Source organism: Mytilus trossulus, chromosome 7 (genome assembly GCF_036588685.1).
Source record: "Mytilus trossulus isolate FHL-02 chromosome 7, PNRI_Mtr1.1.1.hap1, whole genome shotgun sequence".
NCBI lineage: Eukaryota > Metazoa > Mollusca > Bivalvia > Mytilida > Mytilidae > Mytilus > Mytilus trossulus.
Genome location: NC_086379.1, coordinates 9410268 through 9434479, shown reverse-complemented (window position 1 = coordinate 9434479; position 24212 = coordinate 9410268). Strand labels below are relative to the sequence as shown.

Below are 24212 nucleotides of genomic sequence, written 5' to 3'. Positions count from 1 at the left end.
TCCGTATTTTCATGCCAAAGTTACAAGTTACAATGTATATAGGTGGAATCTTTTTTTTAAAGGTTTTTATCCTTCCCTTTCAAAGATTTGCAGTTCTAACAAATGTGACAAAATGTGACAAAATGTTCAATGGAAACAGCAATTGTTCATATAAGAATTGCAGATTCACGATGTCTACGTTTTTTTTCAAGACATTTTTTTCAAGACAAGTCGAAAACAATTTTGTTCTTTCAATATTAGCATTACACATAGTGGCAGTTGAGGGTGAAACAAACAATTTATTTTTCTGAGGGTAAAAAAAAATTTATTTTTCTTTCTCCAAAAACTGGAAACAAACTTATTTTTCCAACAAAAAAAACATAGCCCCCCGAAAATCAAATGGTTGCTGACTTACGAACTGCTATCATTTTCAAGTTTACTATCCACGGCGGTCAAAGAGTTTATTAAAAATAGAGAGGATACATGTATGTATACTATATCAATGACCAACATGGATCGATTAGTAAACTTAGAATTGAAAGTAAATACACTTTATTTATGTAGTAATGAATGTTTATAATATACAGATAAGCGCTAAATTTATTCATGATACCTTTTCTGAAATTCTTCAGTCATTAAATCTTTTAAAAAATTCATTGATTACAAAAAAAATGAAGATGTGGTATGATTGCCATGTTGAGACAACTCTCCACAAGAGACTAAAATGACACAGAGATTAACACCTAAAGGTCACCGTACGGCCTTCAAAAACGAGCAAAGCCCATACTGCATACTCATTAAATTGAAAATGGAATTGAGCATTAAAAGGCCCCGAAATGACAATGTAAAACAATTCAAACGAGAAAATTAGCGGCCTTATGTATGTACAAAAAATGAACGAAAAACAAATATGTAACACATAAAGAAACGACAACCACTAAATTACAGGCTCCTTACTTAAATGTTCATAACATACTCAATTGAAATTGATAGAAAACAAAAAATTGGGAACTTTGGACATAAAGGTGGAGGGATAAAAAAAACATTTTCCTGTCCCCAATAACCTATGACTTATCATACTTTTGCTGAAATTCGCCAGTCATTCAGTATTTTACAAAATTCTTCCAACAACACTTTACATACTTTAAACCACGCTCTGAATGCCCGCGATTTCGCGGGTGTCTTCTAGTATTATAGATAAGAAGATGTGGTATAAGTACTAATGAGACAACTCTCCATCCAACTTTTAATTTGTGAAAGTATTTACAATATAAGTTTATTTTATGAATTCATTAATTTCTTATCTTTTTTTTCAATCTTTTTTTTCAATTATTTTTCTAATTTTTACTTACCAGAAGTGTAAATCAAGTCAGATTCTGAAATAATCCAAAGTAGAGTAAATAAATTACAAAATTTATTCCGTAAGTTCTTTAAAAAGTATATTACCATGTTTGGTGAACGTTATTCTGAAATACAATGACCATATTACATCGCAAAATATTAATGAGAGAAATACCAGATAGATTTTCTTTTTATTGAAGAATTGAAATTTTGTGTGTGATGGTAAGTGCCATCCCACTGTTTCTAGGATTTTCTTGATTGGCTTAAATAAAATAATTAATGATGAGATCGATAACTCGATTTTTAACTGATGACATTTCTATGATTTCTTAAAGGATTTTATTATTTATAAGAGAATGTGGCCTGTGGACAAATCTGAAAATCACTTGTTTGTCTAGGAAAATAAATTGTGCAAATGATATTTAGTTTTGACGAAAGTTCAAAATAATAAACTGTTGAAAATTATGATGATAAAAAGATGTGGAGTTTGTTTAAATGACATCACATTCATAACTCCATAATACAATGAGAGGACAGCATACGGAAAGGTATTTATTATACATTGACAGGATAGAAATTGCAACGTGTACAAATGTTGTAAAAATCTAACTGTGGCCTTTTGGACATTTTTCCAACTCCTAAAATACGATATTCCTGTCATAACTGTCTTATTTTTAAAATAAATTTATGTTGCATTTTGTTAGTGATTGTAATTTATCCAATTAAAAATGTAAAGCTTTTGTCTTTTGTCTTTTTATTTGTTTTTCTGCTCAGTTTAGATCTAATGAGTCAAGATTTTTTCCATTAAATTGTACAGCTTTTTTTTGAATTTGATTTTGTTTAACCAATGTCCAAGGTTAGGAAGGATTGAGTGCCCACAAATTTGCTAAACTCCGTCATATTGTTTTAAAATTGCTTTTGGAGAGCCTGTAATCCATTGGTTGTCGTTACATGTAGCTTCTGTCTATCCTGTAATCTATTAGTTGTCTTCTCCCTCTGTCTGTCCTGTAATCCATTGGTTGTCTTTTCCCTTTGTCTATCCTGTAATCCATTGGTTGTCTTCTCCCTCTGTCTGTCCTGTAATCTATTGGCTGTCTTCTCCCTCTGTCTGTCCTGTAATCCATTGGTTGTCTTCTCCCTCTGTATATCCTGTAATCTATTGGTTGTCTTCTCCCTCTGTCTGTCCTGTAATCCATTGGTTGTCTTTTTCCTTTGTCTATCCTGTACTCCATTGGTTGTCTTCTCTCTCTGTCTGTCCTGTAATCTATTGATTGTCTTCTCCCTCTGTCTGTCCTGTAATCCATTGGTTGTCTTCTCCCTCTGTCTGTCCTGTAATCCATTGGTTGTCGTTAGCTTCTGTCTGTCTTGTAATCCATTGCTTGTCTTCTCCCTCTGTCTGTCCTGTAATCCATTGGTTGTCGTTAGCTTCTGTCTATCCTGTAATCCATTGGTTGTCTTCTCCCTCTGTCTGTCCTGTAATTCATTGGTTGTCTTCTCCCTCTGTCTGTCCTGTAATCTATTGGTTGTCGTTAGCTTCTGTCTGTCTTGTAATCCATTGGTTGTCTTCTCCCTCTGTCTGTCCTATAATCCATTGGTTGTCTGTAGCTTCTGTCTATCCTGTAATCCATTGGTTGTCTTCTCCCTCTGTCTGTCCTGTAATCCATTGGTTGTCTTTAGCTTCTGTCTGTCCTGTAATCCATTGGTTGTCTTTAGCTTATGTCTGTCTTGTAATCCATTGGTTGTCTTTAGCTACTGTCTGTCCTGTAATCCATTGGTTGTCTTTAGCTACTGTCTGTCCTGTAATCCATTGGTTGTCTTTAGCTACTGTCTGTCTTGTAATCCATTGGTTGTCTTTAGCTACTGTCTGTCATGTAATCCATTGGTTGTCTGTAGCTTCTGTCTGTCCTGTAATCCATAGGTTGTCTTCTCCCTCTGTCTGTCCTGTAATCCATTGGTTGTCGTTAGCTTCTGTCTGTCCAGTAATCCATTGGTTGTCTTTAGCTTCTGTCTGTCCTGTAATCCATTGGTTGTCTTTAGCTTCTGTCTGTCCTGTAATCCATTGGTTGTCTTTAGCTACTGTCTGTCCTGTAATCCTTTGGTTGTCTTTTCCCTCTGTCTGTCCTGTAATCCATTGGTTGACTTCTCCCACTGTCTGTCCTGTAATCCATTGGTTGTCTTTAGCTTCTGCCTGTCCTGTAATCCATTGGTTGTCTTTAGCTTCTGTCTATTCTGTTATCCATTGGTTGTCTATTCCCACTGTCTGTCCTGTAATCCATTGGTTGTCTTTTCCCACTGTCTGTCCTGTAATCCTTTGGTTGTCTTTAGCTTCTGTCTGTCATGTAATCCATTGGTTGTCTTCTCCCTCTGTCTGTCCTATAATCCATTGGTTATCGTTAGCTTTTGTCTGTCCTGTAATCCATTGGTTGTCTTCTCCCTCTGTCTGTCCTGTAATCCATTGGTTGTCGTTAGCTTCTGTCTATCCTGTAATCCATTGGTTGTCTTCTCCCTCTGTCTGTCCTATAATCCATTGGTTGTCGTTAGCTTCTGTCTGTCCTGTAATCCATTGGTTGTCTTTTCCCACTGTCTGTCCTGTAATCCATTGGTTGTCTTTAGCTACTGTCTGTTTTGTAATCCATTGGTTGTCTTTAGCTTCTGTCTATCATGTAATCCATTGGTTTTCGTTAGCTTCTGTCTGTCCTGTAATCCATTGGTTGTCTTTAGCTTCTGTCTGTCCCGTAATCCATTGGATTTTTTTAGCTTCTGTCTGTCTTGTAATCCATTGGTTGTCTTTAGCTTCTGTCTGTCCTGTAATCCATTGTTTGTCTTTAACTGCTGTTTGTCCTGTAATCCATTGGTTGTCTTTTCCCACTGTCTGTCCTGTAATCCATTGGTTGTCGTTAGCTTCTGTCTGTCCTGTCATCCATTGGTTGTCCTTTTCTTCTGTCTGTCCTGTAATCCATTGGTTGTCTTTAACTTCTGTCTGTCCTGTCATCCATTGGTTGTCTTTTCCCACTGTCTGTCCTGTAATCCATTGGTTGTCTTTAACTTCTGTCTGTCCTGTAATCCATTGGTTGTCTTTTCCCATTGTATGTCCTGTAATCCATTGGTTGTCGTTAGCTTCTGTCTGTCCTGTCATCCATTGGTTGTCCTTTTCTTCTGTCTGTCCTGTAATCCATTGGTTGTCTTCTCCCTCTGTCTGTCCTGTAATCCATTGATTGTCTTTAGCTTCTGTCTGTCCTGTAATCCATTGGTTGTCTTTAACTTCTGTCTGTCCTGTAATCCATTGGTTGTCGTTAGCTTCTGTCTGTCCTGTAATCCTTTGGTGGTCTATTCCCTCTGTCTGTCCTGTAATCCATTGGTTGTCTTTAGCTTCTGTCTATCATGTAATCCCTTGGTTGCCTATAACTGCTGTCTGTCCTATAATCCATTGGTTGTCTTTTCCCTTTGTCTGTCCTGTAATCCATTGGTTGTCTTTTCCCTTTGTCTGTCCTGTTATCCGTTGGTTGTCTTTTCACTTTGTCTGTCCTGTAATCTATTGGTTGTCGTTAGCTTCTGTCTGTCCTGTAATCCATTGGTTGTCGTTAGCTCCTGTCTGTCTTGTAATCCATTGGTTGTCTTTTCCCTTTGTCTGTCCTGTAATCCATTGGTTGTCTGTAGCTTCTGTCTGTCCTGTAATCCATTGGTTGTCTTTAGCTTCTGTCTATCCTGTAATCCATTGGTTGTCTTTTCCCTTTGTCTGTCCTGTTATCCATTGGTTGTCTTTAGCTTACTATTGTCATTGTTATTATATACATCTGGCCGCTGTATTTTCGCATTTGGCAAGTCGGGCCTTTTGTTAGCGTATATTGTTGTATTGCAGATTTTGCTCATTGTTAAAACAACCAGTGGCCTGTACTTATTAACATATCTATATATTTGTATTTCAGTCTTGAATCGATAATTATCGGTAATTATAGCACATATCAATGCTTGCAAACAAATCAACGGGTTGGTCAAAATATAGGTTAAAAATTGATTTCATTACTTCTGCTTCAAAAATAAAGTAAAAACATATATGTATAAACATACTAACAAGTATAAACTACAACAGTGACCATTTAACGTATGGCAGCTTAATCAAGTTGAGTTCATGACATTTTAACATTCATGTTCCTATTAGTCGTTAGCTCTTTCTTTGCTTTTCAAGTTCTTATACATTTTTTGGCTTTCAAATATCAGGGTTTCTAATGAATGCCAATTGAGTAAGACGACATAGACGCAATAATTTATATATATAAAACGGTGGTGTTAGTTTATTTCACAAGCAAACAGCCAGCTACGAAATACACAAAACACATAAAATTATCAGTACACATGCATGGTACATAGAGAATAATACATGGAAAATCCGTATCATATGTCGTATCATCCCGAGACACCAATATCAGCCCAAAGGCTTTTAGGTCCGAGGGATGATATTGGTCGAGGGTGATACGGATTTTGCCAGGTTTTATACTTTTTATCATGTATTTCAACAGGAGAGTATTATATTATATGAACTGTTTTCTGATCCATAGTACTGGGTCACCTTCAGTTCTACTTTTGTCTTGTTTTAAAAGCGTTAAAAGAAATGCTCAATTACTTATCCGAAACACTTGGGTTACCTTACAATTTGCGTGCTGTTGTTTTAAAAATATTTTGTTTATTGTATTTTTTAATTTTTATAGTTGAATTTAGTGTGCCAAAAATATGAAAACTTGACGTTCGTGACGTCACATGACAAACAATGACGTCATTCAATAAATTGCGTTACGCCCGATGACCGTTCATGTTGGATCTATTTTGAGGAAAAAAATATGTAGGGGTGTGATAAAGGGTATGATAAAGGGTTCGCATCAAAGTTGCGCAGTTTGGGGACGATAAATGGCTAACCCGTGTTGAAATAAAGAGAGCCATATCTCTTGCACATTAAAGACACCCTTGTAGATTTCGAAAAAGAGTGGGTTAATGCCGCTACAAGGCAGCACTCGCACCCGCAAAGTGGAAAGGGATTAGTATAAGTTGCAAAACTTGTTTCCCAATCCACTATAGATAAATATGTTTAAACTAAATATGGATTAAATAGCAAACCTACTGTATTTACTACTAAATATATGATAAAACACTATGATATTAAAAACAACAATAATAGCCAAATGTTTATTAAATGATGCACAGTTATACCCCGATTGAATTGAAGTCATACATAAATCAACAAAATAAGTTTACAACATATCATAAAAAATAAAGAAGGCACTTTGAAGAAAAAACAGTCTAATGAATGTATTCTATGTGTAAGCTTAGACTATAGAAGTCTAATGGGTAACATAGCGCAATGTGTATCCTTTACCTTTATATCTTGACAGCAGGTCAAAATAATCCAATTATAAAATTGAAATTATTAAACAAAAACAAAAAAATGTTGAAAAAATTCAGGTATCTGAAATAAAAAAAAAACCGTAATGATGTATATAATTATAAAGAGCCATGCGTTTCTATGTATTAGTAAACTAGTAAATTGGTATGATCATTTATCAGCGGGTTAACACAACTATGGAAGTATTATATTGTCAATTTAATACTTCCATGACCCAACTAAGATTCCTATATAATATTGACGGAAATAGACAATAAAATACGTAACCTGTCTGTAATGATAACTTAATAAGTGAAAGCCTTATCATTTTAACTTGAACTGTCTGTCATTTAGACTGTAAATACTACCGGTTATGCTAATCAATTGTAAAGGCTTCTTTACAACGGAAAACGTCACAACCGAGAAAACTGTGTTAACTATCTGGTCTTATTATCAAAACAAGGAAATTGTTGTGTTTTTGTGTGTGTATAAAAAGTACCATGTTCTTTTCTGTCTATATCAATCAATTCGTTGTCTAATAAGGTTATTTTATTGTTCAAACAACGCGGGAATAAATACTTTAGCTTTCTAAGAAATATGTTTTTCTTTCATAAACTGATCCGATGTTATATCATTACATGCTGCGAATCCTTGTTACGAAGGAAGCCATACAAAAATAAGATAATGCTGAGATAAAGTTTAACGTTCGTCATCAATAAAAGTAAAAGGAACTTAGATCAACCAGCACCTGATTTAACGCTGATATTTCCAGAGAACTTCCTGTGTTTCATTTTTCAATCGCTGTGACTATTTTCTTTCTGGTAATCTCTCGTTTCGTATTTGATTTTTAATCTTTTAGAGTTTTATAGATTTGACCTTAGGATTCTGTAATCAGATATCGAACTAATTAAAACAAAATTCACTATACTATGACAGATAATAATAACAGCCATAATGTCCCTTACAAGATTCTGCAAGTTCAAAAACTAGAGCCCTAATTGAAAATTTCTAGGCAATAACTGTTTCTTTGACTTATGTTTATTAACACAAATCATATACTAAGTATATCCACTCCGTAATATCTATTGCAATTAGCTGCATGCACATGGTACTAAGATATTTGGTAGGAAATTATAGAAATTGTCTTAATAAGTTGTAGTTATAGAATAGAATATTTTATTTGTAAGAAACATATACATGCTAAGGCAAACCAAAATATGTACAATTATATGACAACCAACAGTAGTTTCCGAGTAACCAATAATAAATATGGCTGATTATGATGAGTAACTGTCTAAGTACCAAATCGAAACCAGAAAAGCGATTGTGACGCATTTAAGCCATGCTTTGCGATGATAGGACGTGCAAATACATGGGGATCGTTTTTTGTACAGAGACATAAATTCCGCCAAAAAAATCTACATAAAGATAAAAGTTTCAACAAATATTAAAGTATTCATTTTTATCGCTGTCACAAGTAATATTGGGCAATGATCTGTTTGACATGTGTATAACTTTATAAATCAATATGTAAATACTAGTAGATTCTTTTCATTGTTTTTTTTAATTTATTTTTATTTCGAAAATTCCCCTTGATCAGACAATATTTGTATGTTGACAAATGGCCTAGACGTATACTATATAAATAAATGATTATTAATAGCTAAAATTTAATTTATCTATAAGACTAAATACAACTCTCATGTGAAGATCAAATGATTCCATATAGATGAATTTATCAGTTTTCAAGAGCTAAATTGATAGCGCGTCATTCATTCACTGACTTCTATTTTCACAATTGTAGTTGACAATATATATATATATATACATTTCGTAGTATCTAAAATATGAAAACTGTCAATTGACATTTTAGTATTTTTGCTTTGTTTTTTTCGTTTAATAAAAACGACTTGTATTAATTGCGCACAAAAAAACACATATCAAATTAACTTTTAATTGTACCTCAGTTTGACAGGTCATTCCATTAATGTTTCTTCATTGATGTTCGATTTCACAAGTAACAAATAAAAAGAAATAAAAGCACTTTAAACAAATATAATATTTGGTTATCATGGATGGTTATATAGATAAATTCATCATAGATACCAGGATGTAATGTTGTATTTTCTCCAGCCGCGTTTCTTCTCAGTGACGCTCGAATAAAACAAAAGGTGAAAAAAAAAATGAAAAAAACGAAGTTGAAGAGCATTGAGGACCAAAACATCATAAAAGATTTGCCAAATATAGCTAGGGTAATCTTATCCTGAGGTAGAAAAACCTTAGTATTTCAAAAATTCAAAGTTGTGTGAACAACTAATTTATAATTATGACTATATAAATGAAAATTCATCTCAACACATAAGTGTTAAATACTGGGCTGGTGGTGTCCTCGATAAATGAAAACTCCACCATCAATAATACAACACCATTTATGCAAATAAACCAAATAAATTGAACAACACCTACCTTTAGCTTGATGATATTTTGTTCGTTAACTAATCAAGAATTTTGTAAATATACTGCCGAAATTTACCCAAAAGGTTTTACTTTAATTAAATCAAATTTAAACGGTAATTATAAAAAAGAAGATGTGGTATGATTGCCAATGAGACAACTGTCCACTAGAGACCAAAATGACACAGAAATTAACAACATTAGGTCACCTTTCGGCCCTCAACAATGAGCACATACCGCATAGTCAGCTATAAAAGGTCCCGATATGACAATGCGACACAATTTAAACGAGAAAACTAACGGCCTTATTTATGAGAAAAAAATGAACGAAAAACAAATATGTAGCACATAAACAAACGAAAACCACTGAATTACAGGCTCCTGACTTGGGACAGGCACATACATAAATAATGTGGCGGGGTTAAACATGTTAGCGGGATCCCAATCCTCCCCCTTACCTGGGACAGTGGTATAACAGTACAACATAAGAACGAACTATAAAAATCAGTTGAAAAAGGCTTAACTCATCAGATGGCCAAAAATACAATAACTGTCCTTTCCTAGATTTAGATATTTCGGTTTTATACAGGAAACACCACACTAACATTTATGGCAAAAGGGAAGATCTTTCGTTCGCTATAAATTTTTCATTTTAGGATGGTGATGGACCTTTGACACCATCTTACAGTGTTTATATTTCATAGCTTGTTCGCTATGCCATGGATGTGATTTTTTTTTTATTTTAGCGAACGTTATCTATAATGTATTACTGGTAAACTATTTAGCCAGGGATTTCTTTACCACAAATTACTGAAAACCTTTTCTTAATTCTTCAGTTATAGAGATTTGGTTTCGAATATAAAAAAAGAAGACTTGTTATGAATTTCAATGAAACAACTCTCCACAAGAGACCAAAATGACACAGAAACTAACAACTATAGGTCAATATAAAAAAAAAAAGGTGGTATGAATTCCAATGAAACAACTCTCCACAAGAGACCAAAATGCTATAGAAAATTACAACTCCATGTATTTGTCACAACTACATGTATTGGTCACAACTACATATATAGGTCACAACTACATGTATACACCTGAAACAATGAACAAAGCGCATTACGCATAGTTAACGTTTAGTTGTTCCTGTAGAAAACTTTTTTCAAACGGGATATCACATCTTTATTTTTACGGAGTTGTTTGTTCACTGTGCCCGGACATTTAGAATCGATCCTGATAAACTTATCGATCCTTTAAAGACAAGACAAATACTTTATCAAAGTCTCACCACTTGCTATATATAAAATATACAGCTTTTTAATACACAAGTAAACAACAAGAGCCACTCTATTAAGAGTTATGAGAGACAATAAAACAATTTTTCTTCAATTATAATACAAATACAAGTCAACTATCATGAGTATAAAATACATTTTCGCTTTATCAAAATTTCCTAGCAGATTTTGGCAGTATAAAATACCATATTTTCATTTGTAAAAAATATAAATTTTTCATTATCACACATCTCATCAACAATACTAGCATGGTTAAAAATAACATTAAGAATATCTGAATATACAGGTCGGTTTAACAAAACATGTTTTTCATCCTCAATCTTTCGATAACTGTATCTTGGTATGGCACAAGGTCATATTTTTCTCTGACTGTTTATGACGTCTAAAACACTAAATCCATTGGATGTTAGATATAAACTGATTGATGATTAAGTCGCAGATACATGGTTTTTTTTATTAGTTGCTAGTGGCTTTGGCTGTCAGTAACTGTGAATACTCTCAGATCTGTCTTTTGTGTCTTTTTGTTGTTGCAATATACAAGTAACCGTCCACGTCCACTCTGTGTTTTTGTTAGATGAATTTGTATCCATCTGATGAAATAAGCCTTCACAACTGATTTTTATAGTTTGTTTTTATGTTGCACTGTTACACCAATGTCCCAATTTAGGGGGATAATTGGGATCTCGCTAACAATTTAACCCCCTCTCAATCATTATGTATGTACGTGTCTGTCCAAAGTCAGGAGCCTGTAATTAAGTGGTTGTCGTTTGTTGATGTGTTTCATAATTGTTTTTCTTTAATTTTTGTACATAAATTAGGCCGTTAGTTTTCTCGTTTGAAATGTTTTTTACATTTGTCATTTCGGGACCTTTTATAGCTTACTATGCGGTATGGGAATTGATCATTGTTGAAGTCCGTACGGTGAACTATAATTGTTAATGTATGTGTCATTTGGTCTATTGTGGAGAGTTTTCTCATTATAAATTTTACCACATCTTTTCTTTCTTTTTTTTAAAATCTTATCAAACACAGGGTTTGCAATTATTTTCAGAGGTCTTACACAGTGGTTACAAAGCTCGTTGTCGAAATCAACAATAATTTGACTCAGACATCAAAAACTCCGACAATAAGATAAAGTTACCAAATTAAAAGTGTTGGTATGTGATAGTAGATACACCATAGGAGGGACTCAATTTCACGAGAAAGATAAGGAGGAACATAATTTAGTCCATCCAATGGTGTATCTTTACATACCCAATCCATTTTTTATTTGGTAAAGGACATGTGTCAAAGTTCATATGACGTCAAAAGTAACTAATGACGTAATGAAAAATGCCTGTCCCGCTGCATTATCATTCTGCGGGCTCCAGTCGTCTGAAATGGAAGCAAACATGTAGGTCAGTGCTACTGACTTTTTAACTGTGATTTCTGAATGGGATAACACTTATAGACGATCTAATAATATCACAAACATGCACTGATGCTGAAAATTTAATTGCATGTTGTAGATTAATTATTTATACATCATATTTTTTCTTATTAAGATTTGAGCAGTATATGATACTTTTGTGAATTTAAGATCGTTCATTTTGTTTTACATTGAAAAAATCATCTGCTATGGTAGAAGTTTGTGCCATACGTTTTTGATTAATAAGCTAATTAAACATGCATAATTTCTTTCGATTTCAAGAATAATGGATATGGGGTTTAAGTACTGCTAGATAAATTAATGCGAAAAATCGAAATCGTCTTTAGAAAGAAAAACTAAAGTTTGAATTTGCTTGCTCGTAAGTTTCTGTTTGTTGTCCGTAGTACAAACCTTTTTAAATTAATTAAGTAAATTTCAAAATTTACTTAAATTTTATAACTCTGGGCGAAATTTTTTCAAGTCAAAAAGAAGAGAAAAAAGTTTTTCCAAGAACTTAAAAAAAATCTTTTATTGTGTCTTTATTTTGGCGCAAGCTGTTTTGTGTTGCGGTCATTTTCTAATCTTTGTTTTATTTTCAACAATAGAGAATTTAAGATTGAAACTATCATTTATTTCTTCATTTATCATAACTTATAATGGCATACGATACAGTTACAGGGGAGGTAATGACGTTGCTAATGTAAAAAAAAATTTTTCGCAACGACAAACGGTGACGTATCGAGAAAAGATGCATTGTTCGACTGAATTTTATTATTCAAACTAATTTAACTTGAAAACGAATTCATGGACCGTTTAGAATGACATTTGGTTTAATTAAATATGAAGAATAATTGTACCAAATGTCATGATAGATATACAGCACAAAAGGACGGTTTTTTTTTATACTTTCATGGACATTAGATATATATGAGTTATTTGTAAAAATATAAATTCATAAAATATGATATTTATATTAAAAAAACAGAAATTACAAATAATTTAACAGCTTGTGTTTATCTTTTAAAACAAAAAGGTTATGTATTTTCTTATCACAGGAATAAATTACCTTAGCCGTATTTGGCACATTTGTGAAATTTTGTGTCCTCAATGCTTTTCAACTTTATACTTGTTTGGTTTTATTTCTATTTAGATTTGAGCGTCACTGATGAGTCTTATGTAGACGAAACGCGCGTCTGGCGTTTAAATTATAATCCTGGTAACTTTGATAACGTATTATTATGTATTTCTGTCAGAAAGCTAATTCCATGGAGTACATTTTTTTTTGTATCAACCAAAAAATATCTCCATACGCAAGGCCAACTCAATGACGCAAATATACAATTGTCGCTTGACAGAGGTTACGAATATGAAAATTTAATTGATTATCTCAAATTTTAAAGAATAATTAGGATTAAACGCATTTTTATGGGATTTATTAGTGTATAAATTGAACTAATTCAATCGCAAACAAGTGAATGTCTGAAGGACTTTTATGATATGAATGTGAGTGACTTGGTCCAGTTTATACAATGGTTTGTCCGAATACTAATTATCTTTGTGAGTGACTTGGTCCAGTTTATACAATGGTTAGTCCGAATACTAATCATGTTTGTGAGTGACTTGGTCCAGTTTATACAATGGTTTGTCCGAATACTAATTATGTTTATGAGTGACTTGGTCCAGTTTATACAATGGTTTGTCCGAATACTAATTATGTTTGTGAGTTATTTGGTCCAGTTTATACAATGGTTTGTCCCAATACTAATTATGCTTGTGAGTGGCTTGGTCCAGTTTATACAATGGTTAGTCCGAATACTAATTATGTTCGTGAGTGACTTGGTCCAGTTTATACAATGGTTTGTCCGAATACTAATTATGTTTGTAAGTGACTTGGTCCAGTATATACAATGGTTTGTCCGAATACTAATTATGTTTGTGAGTTACTTGGTCCAGTTTATACAATAGTTTGTCCGAATACTAATTATGTTTGTGAGTGACTTGGTCCAGTTTATACAATGGTTTGTCCAAATACTAATTATGTTTGTGAGTGACTTGGTCCAGTTTATACAATGGTTTGTCCGAATACTAATTATGTTTGTGAGTGACTTGGTCCAGTTTATACAATGGTTTGTCCCAATACTAATTATCTTTGTGAGTTACTTGGTCCAGTTTATACAATGGTTTGTCAGAATACTAATTATCTTTGTGAGTTACTTGGTCCAGTTTATACAATGGTTTGTCCGAATACTAATTATGTTTGTGAGTTACTTGGTCCAGTTTATACAATGGTTTGTCCGAATACTAATTATGTTTGAGATTTACAGTTTATATACCAACATATTTCTTTGAAAAGGCTGTATCAGCATGATTATCTTATAGAATTATACATGACTTCAAAATATCATCAGAAATTCATTTTTGATATTGATATATGTCAAGTTGTGTTTATTTTATCCTTTATGTTAGTCCTTAAATGACGATTCATGATAAACACAAAAATAACGAATATATATACAGTATTCCTCTGTGCACTTTAAGAATATTATTAAATAATTATAGTCTGTATGAATAACCACACAGAAATACTCTTTTTTTTAAATTGATGAATTCAGTGACAAAAAAACCCAACAAAGGACTTGCACCACAGATGACTTTTAAATCTTTCGAATCAAGTTAAAATTTTAGAACTTTAGCTACGTGTAATCATATTTTAACTGCAATATAAAAAGTCAACTTATGAATCACTGCCATTTTAGTTATTGTTTTTCCTAGTTTTTACTATGACAGTTTTCCCTCATACGATCTGTATCTTAAAGATTGTTTGAGATTAACCTGAATTTACAGAAATAAATATAATAATCTTCGAATTAGACTTACTGACATGCGTAACAAACTAATTGAACTGACTTGTGGATGTGTTATTATTTTCTTATGACCGCACAATGTTATATGATGTTATCAGATCAGTGGACATGGTTTGTAATGCCATGAAGCTTGATTTTTCCTGTTTTGCTACAAAGAAACAATTATATACAATCAAATACAGAAAATTATTGAATTACTCGCACAATATACAACATGTCACCATTAGACCAAAGACATTGTAGGTTCTTGAATGTGACAGGTCTAATGGTAGTCATGACAAAGATTTCAGATGAAATGAAAATTGCATTATGTTTAAGATATATAATATCCAAAGCTGCACTATACTAGGTGAAATATAAAAAACAAAATCACAAATACAATTTAAAAAGATAAAAACTCAATGCCAATGTCGAGGTACACAAACAATCATGATTGTCACTAAAACGAAGCAAAATTTCAATCCGTCCACTTTTCCGAAATTTGACGTTATGTATAAGATTATAACCAGGGGCCTGTTTATCGAAGCTCTCTTAGGATTAGGACGTGTCTTAAGACCAACTTAGGACACATCTTAGTCCTAAATGGGTTTATCAAACATGTCGCAACTTAGGAAAATCCTAGGAATTGTCCTAACTTTAGGATACCAATTTAGGTGTCTTAAGGTTCATGTGGACCCTATGGCTAAAATGGCCGTATTTTCACATCAAATTTTTCTCTGAGTACAGGCAAACCTGTGCATCTGGAAAAGTTTTAAGGCATAGCATGCCCTAGATAAATAGAATTCAAATGCATTGTATGATTTAGAAAATTCGTAACTTAACTGGATTTTGCCGTACACTTTTTTTCGTCTCTGCAGAAGATGATAAAATTAACAAACAGTTGAGTTTACCTTGATATGGTCCACTCAGGTACACAGTTTAAATAACAAATTATTGTCAGGTATCTATTGTCCATCTAATGTCCATGTCAATTAAAAATGCTCACTTTAATTTTTACCTGTGGGGAAGTTCTCAAACCTGTTTCCCAACTTAGTTTATTTTGGCACCTTCTGGAGGACTGAAAAAAAGTGCACGGCAAAATCCTGGTAAGTTTTTATTTTTCTAAAACATAAAACATACTTAAAATTCATTTATCTAGGGCATGCTATGCCTGAATTGTTTTACAGATGCCCAGGTTTGTCTGTACTCCGAGTAAATAATGAGGTGAAAATACGGCCATTTTAGCCATAGGGTCCACATGAACCTTAAGATGGTCTTAGGATGATCCTAACTTTAGGATACATTCGAAGTTCGTCTTTTGTTCATTTTCACGCGTCTTATTTTTAAAGCAGTAGTAAAAATAGTTGGAATTCTCCGTTATGATATGAATAATGCACGAGATTTCCATTTGCACTGTTAAAGATATAAAATGTGACACTTCGAATTCAACTCACTAAAAATTAAAACATGTTGTGATTTTTACGTATTATATATCTTGTTTACGGTTAGTTTGTTATTTTTTTAATTTTGTGTCATGTTTTGTTTCATACAGTTTAAATGTACAATTATTTCACAAAAAATATTTATTGCCTTTAATTTAAAAATACATATTAGTTATTAGATTCTAATTAACCATATTTGAAATAAAAATATTGATAAAATATGATATCATAATTATTTCTTTTTTATATTCGGTTTGTATTTTCTATTCCTCTAATACTTAGGACATCAGTTAGGACGTCCTAGCTAAGATATTCCTAAGATAGCTTCGATGTGCATGCTGAGACGTGTCGTAAGTCGGTCCTAACTTTATCCTAACTTCTGTCCTAAGAAATTCTTAGGACCGATCTTAGGACATTTTCGATAAACAGGCCCCAGGTTTGTATTATCATGTGCAACATGAAAGGTGCCGCATGAAGAGCCCTTCCGGAGCACCTGTGATCACCCCAATGCAATTTTTTTGTGGGGTTGGTTTGCTTTGTCGTTATTTTTCTATCAGGTTGTGTTTTGTGTAATGTTCTTTGTTTGTTGATCTCTTTTTTTTCTAATTTTAGCCATGGCGTTGTCAGTTTATTTTCGACTTATGAGTTTGAATATCCCTTTGATATCCTTTGCCTCTCTTTTTTTTATAATGATCACTTTAAAAAAATAATTAAACGTGAAATGTCGAGTGGTACTATTACTTATCAGTGCTATCGTGGCTACGCTTCAGTCATTTTTTTTGGGTCGTCCATACAAAATACGATTCCAACTATTTCATGTTGTTGTGTAAGTACAACGTATGACATTACTTTAGTTCAAGGTCTTTGATCTAATACTGTTACTATTTTCTTGAAAATAAAGATTTTTAGTTAATGCTTATGTCATAGAACTTCGTTAGTATTTCAGATTTACCCAAAATTAATGATTCCACGAATATCGTAGCTTCCGAATGTAATTTGCTTTAAAACACAATTCAAAGCAAGCTAGTATCGCGGAACAACATGGTTGAAATATGAATAAAACATATAATGATATAACATTTTATTTTATTGGTTTTCGTGCGGAAATTGACAATTTGGATTCAACCACCAAATAATTTTTTATTAGATGTCAAACATTGCTAATTAAATTGCTTTTGATTACAATATATTGATCACAACACTTGATAAAAGAGGATGAAATGGACCTCGCCATCTCGTCTCGTTTCATGCTGCTTTAAATAAAACTCGATAAGAGCGATGAAAACTTTCTTGGATACATATCTGTCTAATGGTTGTAGCTATTACATGTGTCGGATTCATACATAATGATAGTATAGGGTAAACTGAGTCTGTTGTCATTAAAAACCAAGACTACCTGACAACAGCACGTTTTATTGTAAATGAATTTAATAATGTAACATTCAAGTGATTTCTTTTCATTAAAACATAATTTACGCATGCAATTTATGAAGTATAGTTGTTATGTTTTAAAAGACACAGGCCTATGAAAAGAAAAGCATTCCAAATAATTAAAAAATTTAAAAAGCTGTCACAATAAAAGAATGGAAGAATAAACATAATCTTTTATTTTTTGACTGAAAATGAACTATTACATTGTAGAATACGTAGAAAATAATGTGCGTGTGTTTTTTTCTTTTGTATTTAAACAGTTTTAACAATAAAATAATTTAAACTTTTAAAAATCGATGTTGGATGACATAATGTAATTTAAGAGCCATGTTTAAATTTACTGTTTGCAAAGTATGATTTATTCGAAATACTAAGGATTTTCATATCCCTGGCATAGATTACCTTAGCCATACATAACTGGCACAACTTTTTGGAATTTTGGGTCCTCAATGCTCTTCAACTTTAGACTTGTTTGGCTTTCTTTGGTCTGAGCGTCACTGAGTCTTATGTAGACAAAACGCGCGTATGGCTTATCATAGTATAATAGATAATGATTTACACCACTGGGTCGATTCTACTGCTGTTCAATTACTAGCTCAGTAGTCATATAAATTTACCGTTTTCGAAAGTATGAATTATTCGAAATACTAAGGATTTTCTTTTCCCAGATATAGATTACCTTAGGCGTATTTGGCACAACTTTTTTTGAATTTTGGATCCCCAATGCTCCTCAAACTTATACTTGTTTGGATGTCTTACTGTTTTGTTCTGAGCGTCACTGTTGAGTCTTATGTAGACGAAACTGGCATCTGGCGTATCAAATTAGAAGCCTGGTACTATTGATAAATATTAATGATAATACAGCTACCGTTGTGTGGAAATTTATTCTAAATCGATATCTTATTTTATGACATGTCGACATTAACATAATTGTCTTTGAGATTCGTGAAATATGCTTTTTAGCTCACCTGAAACTAAGTACTAATGTATTCTCAGCATTTGGCGTCCGTCGTCCGTTAACTTACAGAAATCCTATCCTTTGAAACTACTGGACTAGTACGAACTAATTTGGCAATAATCTTCTTTATGATATCTAGTGTAAAAGATATGTCCGATGATCCCATCTGTCACCGAAATGGCTACCATGCTAAAATTAGAACAAAAGGGTTAAATGCAAATTGTGGACTTGAAATCTGAATTCGTCGTATATGAGTTATTGTTCGTCAAAGAATTTAATAATTTTGTCCATTTTTACCTATTATCTTAAAAATCATTATAGATAAGAAAAACTCTGATAGCATAAATGATCAGTAAGACAACGCCAACAATGAAAAATAACTGTAATTCAAATAGCTGTAACAGTGTGTAATCAACAGACGATTCCTTGTAGGAGATATTGACTGTCCTTAAGTGACGATTTTTACATTTTTCTCCATCTTTTCTATTATCTTAACAAGCATAAAAGATCGACATAAACTTTATTAGCAAAATATACCTTTAGTGTCTTTTGCCTTTATTTCACAAACATGTGTATCGCTGTCAAATTCTTTATGCGTATGTTGTTGGCTCATATCTGTGACTCATTTTAAGTAAATTGTTTTGTTATATAAATAATGCCGCTAGTTTTCTTGTTTGACTGTCGGTGCTTTTTACAGCCTATAGTAAACGGTATGGATTTTCTCGTTGTTGAAGGACGTATGGTGAAAGTTATGAACATTTAGTTTGAGATACCAAAATTGGTAACGGTATTACCACAAAATATAATCAAACATATATGTATGTAATTAACTTTTCAAATAAAAAAAAAAAGAAATACCTTTATAATTCAAATTTTCGAACCAGTATGTGCAGTTCAGAGGTCATTGTTATTTTTATTTTTAATACTTTTTCTTTGTTTACTTTGTATATTGTTGCTAAAATAAAGAATATAATGTCCACACTTTATTTTTTATTGCAATCGATAAAACAAAGGAGGTGAAATAATCATTTAAAAGAAATCATTTTTTGATGAAATATTATCAGGTCAGTAATACGATCCTATTGTGGCATATATTGTTACAGAGGATGCGTCTACAAAAGGTAAAGACTGTTAAAAATCTAATTAAAATTACGATAAGGAAGAAGAAAGTAATTAATTACATCTGCATGTGTGAATTGTCTTTGGTTTTTGTCAACTATTTTATGAAAATTTGAGATAATGTAAAAACAAAAGAGAAAAAAATATTTTATTCATGCATTCGTATGTAATTTGTAAGCATTGATAAATTTTATGAAATAAATACCATATCAGGGAAATCCATATACAGAAGGTTGTGATTTATCTATTTGCTAAAATTTGTGACAGTTATTCATTGAATGTGATGCGTGACTAGCCAGGAGATTTCCAGGCATATGGGGTACCTTGTTTTAAATTAACGTTTTGCATAACTATCTAGAACATACTGAAACAAAACACTAAATATCATGTTATCATAACCTATTTGTTGTGATAAAAACGAAACGAGTCTTTTTGAATGTCAGCATAATGAGACTTTTCGATGACGACTCTTTATTATTTTTGTATCTTAGCATATAATTTCTTTTATTTCAAATCATCCGGAATACATAAACCATAAGCAGTCCAGACCTTTATTATCGAACGCACTAGTTTGTAAAACACAAAATTAATCTATTTTATTGGTGCTTAAAAATCTCCAAAATCGTATTTGAATACACATTTCAAGTGCATTAAATTTACTACATTGCAAACAGATCTCTTTCAGAAAAATTGTTATTCTTGTTGTAATACATTAAAGTTGGTATACAATTTGTCAAAGAAATTGTACGGAGACAGGTGAGGTAAACTTTGAAATTTTATGAACGAACACCTCGCGGCTTATTTTGGTCTTTTAAAACTTGAAAAATAAATGAGATACTCTTTGATTTAGGCATGTCACACAGAACCAAAGTGGTGTAGATTTTTGTAAGCTGTCGTCAAGGTCAAAAGTGAGATTTTGAAAAATCATAAACTTTGGACGCTTTTGATAATTTCTCGGTGGTTCCTCATGATAACTGAAAATACAATTTGTGGAAACCTGCTCTGGGAATGTGACACAAATTCAGCTTGCCATATGTATAGCTGATTGTTTGACAGAGATAAGTGACGTTTATAACATGTAAGAGAATTGTCAAAATCTATGGAAAGTATGGACAAAAAATATTTATATTCAATACGGTAATAAATATTTTGGAAAGTTTAAATAACATTCCATAAAGAACTATTGAGAAATAAGGACTGTTAAGTTAACACCCGGTCCATGATTCAATGACAAAATAATGAATTCATTATTAATCATCTACATGTTATTATTCTTTATTTCGTAAGCAAATATACAGCTCATAGGATTTAATACATACACAAAATATACACTTTACATAAACATACACAGCATTAATATATAGCGGAGTTTGGCATACAATTTACATGTATTGGCTGAGACTACTATAACACAGGTATTGGTAATAAAAGTACGTAACAAAAATCAAGTGTTACGAATTTTCTCTGCCTTATACAGGTATTAATTTACCCAGATAATTTAATTCTTTAACATTTCTTACATATAGTAATTGTTCTAATTTGCAGGTAGATGGGTTTCTATAAAAAATAAATAATATATCTTAATATATTTACTTCTGACATTTACATATTTATCACACTCTAATATAAAATGATATTCGTCTTCGATAAATATCTTATTACACATATTACAAACACGCTCATTTCTGGAAATATACCCAAACGAAAGTTGGAAACAGAAATATAGTCCGCATTTACGCGATGGTATGCTTTTTTTTTTAATGTTAATTAGTCAATTAGCACAAGCGCAAATTCATATTGAAAACGTCTGTCTTTCTTTTTATAGAACAACACAAACCACGGTAGGTATAGTGTCCGGCTAGGATCGTGGAATTTCGAGTGATTTGATCGGGCTTTTTTCGAGTGAATATGAGCAAAAATGTAAACAAACAGACTTTGTTTCTAACAAGACGTGATATAGAAGCTTGAGTTTGATATAAAAGGTTATACATGAAATGTTAGTATTTGAGATATAAGTATAGTATTATTCTGACATTGCTTTTCATTTAAAAAGTTAAATTTAGCGAATAAAGCCATTTTTTTTACACATACCAATGCATGCATACATGGAATCTATATATCCTGAGATATACAGACACTTTACAAAAACTATTGTTGTTGCATTGAAAGCGACATTTTGAGACCAAATTCAGTTTTTCATGTCCGGGTTTTTTCGAGAGCAGTTTGGACTTTTTCGAGTGTGTCCTTTTTTTATCGACTGATTAAACACAATTCTTATCGCTAAAAATAATCTGTGTTTACGTTTAAAGACTATAATATGAAGGCTCAAATTAAGTACTTTCAAGGCACATGGTGTATCAACACTTCCATTTTATCATGAAACAAGTATTGTTCATTTGTATATATTTTTGTTTTCTCACATCTTATAATAAATTGCATGTACAGTATATATCCGCGATGTCAACAATCTAATGTGAGTGTTCCGGACCATATATGTATGTGTACCTCACGGGATAACTATTACTGAACAGCAAAATGTTGATTTAAAAGATAACTCCCAAACATGTCTTAATGAACTGTTAAACAAGTCTTAGAGTTCAACTTTAATTTTTTACTAACTGACAAAATAAAGTCGATATGATAAAGAGTCTAATAATTTATACTAGAGACGGATAGAAAACAGACACATCCAGATTAAGACAATTAATTGAAAGACAATGCGTTTCAACTTGTAACTTGTGCTGTTTTGGGGAGCCTTTGAACTATAAAATTAATACATTGCATGTAACTGCATGTAACCGTCATTGTTATAGATAAGTTTGTTGTATTATTGAATCGTTTCTAATGTATTCATATATGGTCCCAAGTTGGGTTTTCCCTTGGGCAATTATTTTTTCGCCACCTGTTTCGCCAAAACAAATATTTTCGCCACTTTATTACTTTTTTCGCCAAGTTTGAAAAGGTTCTAGGTGTTTTTATTGATGCATCTCTATCTTGGTCTTCTCATATCGATTATATAATTAAAGAAGTTAACTCTTCTTTGGCTTTACTAAAAAGGACAAAGAAATAATTAAATCACAAAGCTAGACAAATGTACTATAATAACGCTTACGTTTTACTTCACTTAGATTATTGTTGTTCAATATGGGGAAACTGTAATAACTTTCTATTAGATAGTTTACTAAAACTGTAAAAAAGGGCAGCAAGAATAATTTTAGACGAACATGATTACACAAAGAAAATTATTTCACGAATGTAACATTGTACCAATCACACAAAGAATACTTTATCACAAATCATTACTAATGTATAAGGCAAAACTTGGCTTAGCTCCAGAATATATGTCCACTCTTATTGTATCAGCTTCTGCAAACCAAAAATATAATACAACATTTTCATCCTCAGATAATTTTATTATTCCAAAACCGAATACACAGTTGTATAAGTCTAGTTTCTCGTACACTAGACCAAAAGTGTGGAATGCTCTTCCTAATTCAATAAAAAAATCAAATCATACAGTATCCGAATTTAAACATATTAAATACAAATCTATGTACTTTTAACATTACCATCATATTTGTAATGCCATATCATAATTGTTTATTGTTTTTTAATTTGTATATAAATAAATCTTTATTTATCATTATTATTGATGCATTGTTTATTTTTAATGTAATTATTATTGTATTAAGAGAGCCTTATTCAAAATTGGTGTAATCCAATGAGTAACTCTCTCTAAACAAAGATATTATTATTATTATTAATAATCCCTCCGAGACCACATTCGGCCGCTCTTTGATCTCCACTGTCCTATACACGGGAACACATGTCTGCCACTCGATTCTCTAAATGTGTGTCCAGATCTAATTAACTCCCATAACTTTGTCTCCGCAAAAATATATTGGCAACATTATATTTAACTGTAAAAAAAATCCTCTATGTACAGTATACGTGTCTTTACTTTTGCAAGTAGAGGTAGCATTTTAAAAGAGAGTCAAAAGACACAAAAGGAACAATCCAACTCAAAGGTCAAAAAGAAAGCGACATAGCAAAACAAGAAAACCGACGAAAAGACAAACAGCAGGTCGATAACATAGAAAACTAAAAACTTAGCAACACATAACCCAACAAAAACCTGCGATGAAGTCAGGGAAGAATATCCTGCAATTAATTTTGGCACCGGCGTATTTTTTAAATACGAAAGTAATTGAGCAATAACATTCAGTTGTCTCATTGGCACTCACACCACATCTTCCTATATCTAATTATTAGACTGTTGACGTCAAGTTATCTTTCGAAGTTGGTTTATAAGAGCATAAAGAGAGTCAAAAGACACAAAAGGAACAATCCAACTCAAAGGTCAAAAAGAAAGCGACATAGCAAAACAAGAAAACCGACGAAAAGACAAACAGCAGGCCGATAACATAGAAAACTAAAAACTTAGCAACACATAACCCAACAAAAACCTGTGATGAAGTCAGGTGTTGCGTTAGGGAAGAATATCCTGCAATTTTGGAACCGGCGTATTTTTCAAATACGAAAGTAATTGAGCAATAACATTCATTATCAGA

General features: G+C 32.3%; 3 protein-coding genes across 3 annotated transcripts in view; 1 reads left to right on the top strand and 2 right to left on the bottom strand.

Moving 5' to 3' along the window:
- LOC134726811 (alpha-N-acetylgalactosamine-specific lectin-like) overlaps positions 1–1456 on the bottom strand; it is a 29071-nt gene extending 27615 nt beyond the window's left edge. The window contains exon 1 of the mRNA XM_063591222.1: positions 1332–1456. Within this exon, the coding sequence (XP_063447292.1) occupies positions 1332–1428 (97 nt within the window). The 5' untranslated portion in view covers positions 1429–1456. The remainder of the gene's footprint in view (positions 1–1331) is intronic.
- Positions 1–24212, top strand: part of LOC134724603 (prostaglandin reductase-3-like) — a 219608-nt gene that overhangs the window by 162554 nt on the left and 32842 nt on the right. The window lies entirely within an intron of this gene.
- Positions 2227–3956, bottom strand: LOC134726141 (nipped-B-like protein B). The gene is made up of 3 exons (XM_063590540.1): positions 3938–3956; positions 3215–3513; positions 2227–2901 (listed from the first exon to the last, which is right to left on the bottom strand). The coding sequence occupies exons 1-3, from the start codon at positions 3954–3956 to the stop codon at positions 2227–2229; spliced, it is 993 nt and encodes a 330-aa protein (XP_063446610.1).

Bases quoted from the DNA above. Each gene is read 5' to 3' on its own strand.
- LOC134726141 (XM_063590540.1), bottom strand. The intron at 2,902-3,214 runs GCTACAGACAAC...AATGGATTATAG, and splicing joins GGATTACAGGACAGACAGAA to GACAGACAGAGGGAGAAGAC.